The sequence below is a fragment of the Plasmodium gallinaceum genome (assembly GCF_900005855.1).
Source record: "Plasmodium gallinaceum strain 8A genome assembly, contig: PGAL8A_v1_98, whole genome shotgun sequence".
Classification (NCBI taxonomy): Eukaryota; Apicomplexa; class Aconoidasida; order Haemosporida; family Plasmodiidae; genus Plasmodium; species Plasmodium gallinaceum.
Window position 1 is genome coordinate 1,431,403 of NW_021628265.1, and position 11,572 is coordinate 1,442,974.

Genomic DNA, 11,572 nt, shown 5'->3' on the forward strand with positions numbered 1-11,572 from the left:
TTTTTTTTTTTTTTTTGTTATGCATTTTAACTGGTGTTAAAAAAAAAAAATATAAAACATGGTGGATAGCGAATATCATGATGTTTTTGATACAACAGATGAATTAGAATCCATAAATGATATTAAAGAATCTATAAATAATATCTGTTCTATAAATAACAACTTTATGAATGATTATGAAAAATTAAAAAATGAAATAGATAATAACGAAAAAAAAAATGGTATAAATATAAATAATACATATATATCATTTCATATACATAATAAAAAAAAAATAAAACAAAAAACATGAAATCGTATATATATATATATATAAGCGAATACTTTAAAATAATTTAATGTAAGAAGAAATTTTTTTTTTTTTTTTTTTTTTTTTAATTAGAAAAAGTAGATAAAAATATCAATTCAAATAATATATTAAAAAAAAGTGATGAAAATAATGGTGTATATGAAAAGTACAATAGAGAAGTGAAAAATACCAACTCAAAAAGTGAAAGTATTAATTTATATAATAACATAAATGATAATTTATCAAAATTGAAAACAATGATAAATTATGAAAAACCAAATGAAAAAGATAAAGAAGATTTGAAAAAAAAAATAGATGAAAATTATAAAAGTACTTCTAATGAAAATATCTTTTATAATTATACCTCAAACAAAAATTGTATTAAAATTAGTGAGGGTAGTTTTAAGGATAACAATAAATTAAATGAACTATTAAAAAATACTTCAAATGTAAATTCATTTAAGAACTTAGAAAAAAACAAAAGCTTCTTAATAAAATCTAATAATGAAAATACTTCTGAATTAAAAAAAAGTGGTAGTGAAAATATTATTAGTTATAAAAATATAAATTTTAACAACAATATTTCTATTGACTCAGAGAGTTATATGAAAAATAGCAATAATCTTATTAAAATTAATGAAAAATTTTTGAATAGCAATAATAATAATTATTATTCGGATGGTAAAAAAGAATTCGATTTGACTTTAAATAATAAAAAGATAAACAAAAATATACCAAATAATTTTTTAGAAACAAAAAATCATGTAGAAGATAAATTAAATAGAAATGATTTAGATATATCATTAATATCTTCAGAAAGTTTTAGAAAAGAATTTAGTTTTTGTTCATTTAATGATAAGAATAATTCTAACAACTTTTCTTTAAATGGTAATGATATTAAAATTAGCAATATTTCTAATTTTTCTAATATTTCTAACCTAAACGATTCAGAAATAAATGATAATGTTTCTATTAGATCATTTGCATTTGGAGGAAATATAAATAATTCGTTAAATAAAAATATAAAAGAAACTTCTTTAAAAGAAAAAAATCAAACAGATAAAATATCAAGTAAAAGTTATATTCATGAGAGAAATAATATTAATATAAAAAGTGAATTGGCAAATAATGAAGAAAGATATTTAATGAAAAGAAATAAATCTGATATAAATATTATTTCAAGCAATAATTATAATAATATATATAATGAAAATAATTTAAAAAATATTAATTATAATAAGAAGGTATATAATAATGAATTATTAAGCGATAATTTAAATGAAAATAAAACAAATAAAAATAATTTTTTTGATTATGAACACCCAATTAAAAATGATAAAGTATTAAATGAATCTATAAATAAAAAAAAAAATAGTAACAATTTAAATAATTGTAACTTGAGTAATAATATAAATTTTAACGAAACGAGTTATATAAGTAATGAGAAGGAATTAAATAAAAATTATATGAGTGTAGATAATAATTTAACAGAAAGTACAAAAAATATTAGCAAAGATACATATTTATCAAACTCAAAGAATAATATTAATTACAATCAAGAAAACTATTATAATAAGAAAGAAAGCATTAATATAAAATCAAATTTTGATGTTAGTAATAATATTTTCAAAAATTATAATAAAGAAACAGTTTTAAAAAAAAATGAAAAAGAAAATAATATTTATGAAAAAAATAATTTAGTTAAAGATAAGGTAAAAAATACTTCGCTTAATTTTATGTATGACGTTACTGATAATAATAAAAAAAGTTTTCATAATAATAATTATAAAAAAATAAATTCAAATAATATGTTGAATGATTTAAGTTTAAATAAATTGGAAAGTTTAAATAGTAGTATCATTGATGTTTTTACGAAAAACAATGATGAGCATAAATTTCTTGATGATATTATTCTTGATGATAGTATTTTTGCACAAGGAGTTAATTTAAATAAAGAAAGTTTAGGTCTTTATAATGATAATATTAATAAGAGTATGGAAAAAAATTATAAAATAGATTCTTCTTTTTCTGAAGAAAATATGGGAGAAAATATCTTTAAAATATCTATGAGTTGCAATGACACGATTACACCACATTATAAAAAAATAGTAGAAGATAACAATAATGTGGAAAAAAAAGAAATAAATGAAAATTATCAAAAGATTAAGAATTCTAAAAGAAATGATTATTATGAAAATGATAATATTAATTTTAAACAATCCTGTAGTAATATAAATGAAGAAAACGATTTAAAGAATAATTTAAAAGATTATTTATATAACAAAGAAAAAAATAACATTGATCTAAATTTTAAAAATTTAAATACATTTGAATTTGAATTAAATAAAAATGTTTTATTAAAAAATACTATGAGTCTTCAAAAAGATTATAATATAGAAAAAAGAAAATCAAAAACTTCATCTGTTCAAACTTTCAATAAAGATAATCATAGTTTATTAAAAGAAGATAATACTTCTATAAAAAATAGAAGATATAGTGTTAGTAAGACAGATATTATAAATAATTTTTCAAAATACGAAACAAATACCCTTGAAGAAAAACCAATGAATATTGAATTTGAAAAATTAAAAAGCAGTTTGTTAGATAAAGAATATTCTAATGAATTAAACAAAAGCAAATGTATAGAATTTAACAATTTTTTAAATATAAATAAATCACAAAGTAATATTAATAAAAAAGGTATAAATAATTATAAATTAGAAAATAAACAAAATTATATAGATGAAAATAATATAAATAAATGTAGTATATTTAATTATAATCAGATGCATGTATCAAATAACAAAGAGGAAATAATGGAAAATAAGGTTATAATATCAGAAGATAATTTAAAAAAAAAGAATTTTAGCAGGTTCGATGTTAATAGTGATAACTCTATAAATAAGTGCTTAAATAATAATGTATGTAATCTTAATAAGGATACAAAAGATGAAAATATATATAAAAATAAAAATACATATAATGAAGAAAAATTGAAATCTTTAAATAGTATTAATAATAATGAAGTTTATGAAATGGATAATTATTATGCTCAAGATAAAAATAAAGAATATAAAAATAATGATATAAATAAATATGAAAAATATAAATTTAACTATAGCAATGATAATACACTTTTAATTAGTAATTATAAATTGAATAATGATTCAAATATAAATAAGACAAATGATAAAGTAGATGATTATGAATGTAACACAATTAAACAAGAAATTATATATGAAGAAACGAACAAGGAACTACATGAGGATATTTTATCAACACATAAAAAAATTGATGAAATCAACAAAAATTATAAAAACTCAAATGTTAACAATATTACAAATAATAACGAATTTCATAGTGATAATATGGAGAATTATTCAAATAATGTCAGTAAGAAAAATTTTATAAATGAAAATGGTTATTATATTAATAAAAGTAATGAAAACTTAAAATATGATAGTAACAAGAATAATAATGTGATTGAATTTAAAGATAATAGTTTTAACGAATATATCTTTACAACACATAATAAAGATAATTTAAAGACATCCAATATGAATATTTTACATAAGAGTAATTCTAATATGAATAAAAATAAATATATGGTAAACAAAAAAGAATGTAATAACTTGAAAGATTATAACACTAAGGGTATAGTAGAAAATAAAAACAGTAATGAATATAAGGAAACTCTATTTCAATCTAATGGAAGTATAATTAAACAGAGTAATATGGCAAGTATACCTGATGTATTAAATTTAGATATTAATAATAATTCTCCAGTTTTTTATTTTGATAATATAAATAATTCAATAGATTATGATAATAATTTTCAAAAAACATTACAAAATCCTGTTTCTTCAAATGAATGGAAGTTATACAAAGAAAGAGAAGAAATATTAAATAGCAGAAAAATATTACATAGTAATAGTAGGAATAACTCGAAAACAGTACCCTTAAATGAAATAAAAGATATATTTATTTACCCAAATATGAAAAATAAAAATGATTTTTCCAATGATTATATTGAGAATAGATCGGAAAATAATTTAATTTTTTATGATAAAATAAAAAAAAATAAAAGTGATGATATTTTCTTACATTGTAATACAACTAAAGAAAAAAATATAATTAACCAAAATGATTTTTCATATAATAAAATATTAAGTGAAACCAATTTAAAATTAAACGAAAAAAATAAAAACATAGAAGCAAATAATAATATATTTTTAGTACATGAGGAAAATATCACACATAAAAATTTACTTAGTATGAATAGAAAAGGTTACAATGATAATATAGACACACAGAAAAATTTAAAGGAAAAAAAAGTGAATAAAAGGAAAGCATCAAGTACATCAGACAATGAGAAATTTACTTTTAATAGCGGAAATTTTTCTTTTGAGGAAAAAGATAAAATATATGAAAAAAATGATAAATTATGTGAAAAAAATAATGAATTATTTAAAGAAAATAATAATCAAATTACAAGTAAAAATTTACTAAAAGAGAAAAATAAAATTAATTATGATAATATAAATGATGTAAATATAAAACTTAAGGATGAAATATATAATCCTACCAATCAATTGTTAAATGATGAGAAACGTGTTTTAATTGAATCATACAACAAAAATGACTCATTTTTAAGAGATGTTGTAAATAAGGAAAATTTATCAAGTGATATTCAAAATATTAAAACTTTTAGTCGTTTAGATAAAAACAGTAAAAATAATGGGAAAATTTTTGATGAAAATAATATTATCATAAATGAAAATGACAATAATAGTAATAAGAATGATGATAATGGTATTAATATAAATGAAAAAATAAATCATAATTTTAAAATAAATAGATATAATGAATATAGTAAAAAAATGGGAATAAGCAAAAATAATTTTGATAATTCTAATAATAATAATTCTAATAATAATAATAGTAATAATTATAATAGTAATAATAATAATAGTAATAATTATAATAGTTACGGGTTCAATTATATGAATATGGAAAAGGAACACAAAAATAATTTAGATAATTTTAATTATGATGATAATTTTTCTACATGTAATAATGATTATATTAATAATAAAGATACTAAATGTAATAATAACTCTATGTATTACTTAGATAAATTTAATAGTGTAAATGATTATGATATGAAAAAAGATGAGAGAAGTTATATAAAAAATAACGAGTTCAAAGATAAATATATTGAAAATAATTATTATTATAAGAATAAACATGAAAATAATGATCACGAAAAAGATAAGAAAAAGAATTTTTTTTTTAATAATATCACACCAAATCATGAAAATGAATTAAGAGAAAATGCAAAAACATTAAATGTTAATGATTACGAAGATAAGGTAAATATATTTAATACACATCATAATAATTTGGAAAATAAAAATGATAAAAATCCAATAGAACTAAATAAACATATCAACAGGAATAATAAAGATATACTAAGAAATGTTTATAATGAAGGAAATGACAGAAATTATTTAATGGGTTTAAGTGATCAAAAAATAAAAGGATTTATTAATAAAAGTTTAGATAATTTAAGAAATAATAGAAAAGGAACGACACATGAAGAAAATAATGTAGAAGATGATCTGTGTAATAATTACTCCAATGATAACAGAAATAATTCTATATTTGAATTCAATGAAGAAAATAAAAGAAAAAATAACACTGAACATGTAAATATGAAATATTCTTATCATAAAGACAGAAAAAAAGAATTACAGTCAAATTCATTAATAGATAACAGTGCAAATGTAAAATATAATAATGACGAAATGAATAATCTTCAAGAAGTTATATTAAATGATTCCTTAAGTAATAGAATCAATATAGAAAATATAAATAGTAATAAAAAGTACCAAAACTGTAATAATTTTGATATCAATGTAAATTATAAATATAATAATTTAAATAAGGAAAATAAAAAATACGCGGAAGAAGAATATTTTAATTATACTATTAAAGAAAGCAATAATGGAAAATATCTTAATCTATACAATAAAGAGGGGAAATCAGAAAATAATAATTTTCATGATTTGAATAATAATGAAAAGATGAAATTTTTAAATGAAAAAAATAATTTTAAGGAAAAATTTAATTATGATCACAAATATAACCATACAGACAATTATATGATAGAAAACAATAAAGAAATTCTTCATAAACATTATAAAGATAACCAAAAATATGATGAAAATATTTCTAATTATCCATATGAAGAAGAAATAGTAAAAAAACAAAAAAATAGCAGAAAAAAATGTGATAATAAAAATTTTAATAATATGAGAGATGAGAAATTTCCTTTAAAAGATGACAGAAAAAAATATAATAATTTTAGAGAAATGAACGAAACTTATTTAGTAAAAAAAAATGAAGGAAAATGGGATGAACAAACTATAGAATCTTTAAGAAATAAAAAAATAGATGAAGAAAGTGTATTTTTTAATAATGATAAAGATAATAATTATGTACAAAATAATAAAAATAAAATTATTTCAAATATGCCTAATGGATATTATACAAAAAAAAATAAGGATTTTTATAATGATAGTAATTGGATTGAAGATGAGCATAAACAAATATATATAGAAGATGATAATAACTATATTCATTATCAAAAGGAAAATAATTATAATGATAAAATGTTTTTTAATTATGATGAAAATTCAAAAAAAGAAGTTTATGAGAATTTTCATATAAATAATAATTATGATAAAAACGATGTTTATTATAAAAATGGCGACAAATATATAAATGATGATTGTAATTATAAACATAATAAAAATGGTTTCATTTGTAAAGAAAGCATTACAAACTACAAAGATTATGATTCTGGTTATAATATGCATAATAATTATGATTATTTTGAATACAAACAATTTGATTATAGCAATAAAATCATGAGATATGATAAAAATCATTATAGTGATTATAATCATAGTAATATGAATAATAAAATAAATAACAGTGATAACAATAATGAATTAGAAAATAAAAAATATTATATATATGATGAAAATAATGATATTTTAAAAAATGAAAATAATTCTGATGTTTTAAACAAAATAATGAATGTAATGATGAATATACAAAACGATTTGAAAGATGTAAAATATAAATTAATAAAAAAAAAAAGTATGAAAGAAAATGAAGAAATAAATGACAAATTGAAAAGAAAGAATAGTGTATTATGTATAAAAAACATAAACACAAAAATGGATAACAGTAAAAAATTTTCAACATACCTAAAAGAGGATAATAATAAGATAGATAAAAACAACAGTGAGATATATTCGGATGAAAATTTAAAGAAAATTAATAATAACGAATTAGAAAATAATAAAATGAAAAAGTATAGTAGAATAAATCGTAACACTAATAATAACACATATATTGAAGAAGATAAAGTATTAAACAGTCAGTATTCAAAAGACATTAAATATCATGAATATTTGAGTGAAAATTTTATAAATGATAATGAAAGTAAAAATTATGTAGAAAGAGAGAGTAATAATATAAATTATATCTCCAATAAAGAATTGTATAATAGCTTAAATTTTGTTTTAAAAAATTTAAATTATGAAAGTATAGAAGATTCAGATGTTAGTAAATCAAATAGATTGTATTTATTTAATAAATTTTTTACCTCATTGTTTTATGAAGACAATAAGAAAACACATAATTTTATTATGTTAAATATTTATAATATTGAACAAAAGAGACAAACACATAAAGTTTCATTATTTTTAGAAAAAGATTATTCAGATATTTTTCATTATGCATACAATAATTTGTTATTCTATGCTTTTGATTGTTATAATTTTTATAGATATATAAAAAATAAATTTAGGGATAGTTATAAAATTTATGAAAATTCAACAATATGTTTATATATAAGTAATAATTATGAAACAAATCTAATAAATAGAATTTTCATCGAGCAAAATAATTATAATGATGTTAAATATTCATTAAATGAAAGGAGGATACTAAAAACATGTACGAAATATTTTCTAGACCATTTTTTATCCTTAATAGATAAAAAAATTAATATAAAAAACGTAGTTCCTTTAATGAAAAAAATAAATTATGAATTTGATAAAAATAATTTATATTTTTTTATTTCTGAATTCAACTTAATGGATAAAATTTTTAGTGATTCACATGGTTTTGATTGTAATAAAAAATTTTTTGAAAAAAAATGTCCAAATATCAAAAATTTTGCAATTTTTTTTAAGTTAATACATGATGCTACGAATTTTTATGATACTTTCATTAATAATAATAAAATCAACTTGGATAATTATAGACTAATTATTGTAGCTTTACATAAAGGCAAATCATTTAATTACGATAAATTATCTTTTAATGAGTTTATGAAAACGTCTGAAAACCAAATATATAATTATTACAATAATTATGATTCTATGAGTTTTGATAATGATATTGTAATACTTTTTAATTTATCTTATGCTGTTCCTTTTTATTATATAGAATATTATAAAAATTAATATACATATATATATATATATATAATTTTATTTTATTTTTCTATTGTCAAAAATATATATAAAAAATGACTATACATAAAGCATTATTAATATGCATACATATAAAAAGTTTATATATATAATATATTATTTATATATAAATCTTTTAACAGTTTTAAATATTTTTTTTAAGTATAAATTTCCTTTTTTAATTTTTTTTTTGAAAGTATAAATTTTTTTTCTTATACCTTATTGACAATTTTTTTGTAAAATTTTAATATCTTTTTTTTTTTTTTTTTTTTTTATTTTAAATATCTTTGTTCTGAATATTCTAAAAATTACAATATAAAAATAAATTAATAATTTTTTGTCATTTGTGATACATCGTTAAATACTTTTTTTTTTAATAAGTATTTTATTCCTTCACAAAATAAGGATATGGAAAATTGCAATAAAAATAAAAATATCTATTTTATTAATAGACAAAAGGTGTATTTTTATTAAATTTTGTACTCTATAATTTTTTTTTACTTTTTTTTTTTGTAATTACACAGAAAATAATTAAAAAGAATAAAGTTGTAATAATTTTCATACATTCTAATATATATAACTTTATTAGGTAAATAGATAAATTAATAATATCAGTGAACATATATTACTTTATCATTGAAATTATTATAAAATTGTTAAGTAATTCATATATCTTAATATTTAATACATTAATATATTAACTTTTATTAAATTAATAACATTTCATATATTTATTTCTCTTTAGATATTAAACTTTCTTTTCTTTCATGTAGCTTCTTAATATGCATCTGTCCAATATTATTATATTAAAAGAATAATTCGTTTTTTTTTTTTTTTTTTTTATATTTAAATGTGTAATGTTCCTTCTTTCATAACTCTTTTTTTTTTTTTTTTTTTTTTTTTTTTTTTTTTTTTTTTTTTTTTTTGTATCTTGTAAAAATATCTTTGAAAAACAATATAAAAAAATTATTTTATTAATACTTGTTTAACCATTTTTTTTTTTGTTCTTTTTTTTTCTACAATTTTTGTTCCCTTTTTTTTTGTTCATTTAACAATGAAAAAAAGAAATTTGGTTGAATTTTTTATATACCTTTTTGAATTTTTGTTCTGTCTAGCTAAATTAAACAAATACCAAAATGTAATAGAAGACATTTTTCATAAAAAAAATGTAAGAAATACTAATGACAGTTTTACAAATATATGCCTAAAAGTTAGTTATGGTTTAATTTACTACGAAGATTTATTAAAAAATTACAAATATGATAATAAATGTTTAAAATATAATAAAATTGGCAATTATGTTTTAGAAAAACACAACATGAGTAATTATAATTGTTATAAAAAAATTCAAAAGCCTTTATGCAAACTAAATTATATAAATATAGAAAATCAAATAATAGAAGATAATAATATAAATAATGATAATAGTGTGAAAGAAAGTGCAGAAGAAAAAAATAGCAAAGCTAATACGAATATGTTTGACGAACAAGAAAAACACATTGCAAATGGAGATAACATATATAACTCAAAAATAAAAAAATGTTACAAAACAAAAAATTTTTTTATTTCTTTAATAAAAAGATGCATTGAAAAGGGGGATAAAGACCCCTTAGTTCATTGTGCATCGTTAAATTTTGAAAAAAAAATTATTTTAGATCCAAAACTTTTTTGTGAAAGTTCTTATGAAAGAAAAGGAATAGAAGAAAAAGAAATAAGAAAATCTATATATAATGATATTTATAAAAAAGCTGTAATTAAAACATTTAATTTTAAAAATGAAGAAACTAATGATTGTATAAATATAGTTAATATATTTAATAACTGTTCTATAGTTGAACGAAATATATTTGGTACAACTATTGATTCTTGCATATTAGAGAGAAGCAAAAATTTTTGTCATAAAACAATTGAAGAAATGCATAATAAAAATTACATATATACATGTTCAGATATTATATTACCATATTTATTAAGCTCAAAAGAGGAAAATAAATCATATAATAATTTATGTCATAATTTTAATAACTATTTAAACATTCTGAAAGAAAAAAAAAATTTTTATTTAAAAGAAAAAAGAAAGTTGGAAGAAAAGGTAAAAACTATTAGAATAACTCAAAAATTATATAAAATGATAGAAGATATATTTCAATTATTAAAAGAAGAAACACAGAAAAATAGCTTAGTAATTGATAATTTATTCCACAATTTAGAAAAGTTAGAAAATCAAAGATTGTTTAATGAAGAATATATACTAAAATTAAATAAAGTCCATGAAAAATTACAAGAGTCGGAAAATTTAATAATTAAATCTGGATACCCTGTATTAAATAAAAATTCTATAGAAGAAAATATTTCCTTATTTAAGGAAATAAAAGCTAATGTAGAAAAGTTAAGAAAATTACAAATGGATATAGGTACATATTCGAAACTTATCATTGAATATATTAATAAAAAGAAAAATGAAAAATTAAATGATAAGGATATTAATGAGATAAATCTTGATGAACTAAAAAAACTTAAAAAGAAATATGATAACATTAAAAATTTTATTGAAAATTATTCAAAAAAAAATAATAATTCAATCTATGAATATCAAAATTCCTATGAAAAAGATTTCATTGAAGATTCTAAAAATTTTAATAATTTAGTTGAAATATATACAGATCAAATTTATTTATTAATTAAAAATAATATTAAATAATATGACAAATAATATATTTTTTTTGTAAAA

At 17.5% G+C, this 11,572-nt stretch overlaps 2 protein-coding genes across 2 annotated transcripts; both read left to right on the forward strand.

Annotated features, from left to right (window-relative positions):
• Positions 1–58: 58 nt before the first annotated feature.
• On the forward strand, positions 59–8,832 carry PGAL8A_00363600 (conserved Plasmodium protein, unknown function; the record flags this gene model as incomplete). Its single annotated transcript, XM_028672690.1, has 2 exons — positions 59–221; positions 383–8,832. The coding sequence occupies 2 exons, from the start codon at positions 59–61 to the stop codon at positions 8,830–8,832; spliced, it is 8,613 nt and encodes a 2,870-aa protein (XP_028529217.1).
• A 1,063-nt stretch (positions 8,833–9,895) lies between these two features.
• Positions 9,896–11,542, forward strand: PGAL8A_00363700 (conserved Plasmodium protein, unknown function; the record flags this gene model as incomplete). Its single annotated transcript, XM_028672691.1, has 1 exon — positions 9,896–11,542. One exon carries the CDS (start codon positions 9,896–9,898, stop codon positions 11,540–11,542), a length of 1,647 nt encoding a protein of 548 aa, XP_028529218.1.
• Positions 11,543–11,572: the final 30 nt, after the last annotated feature.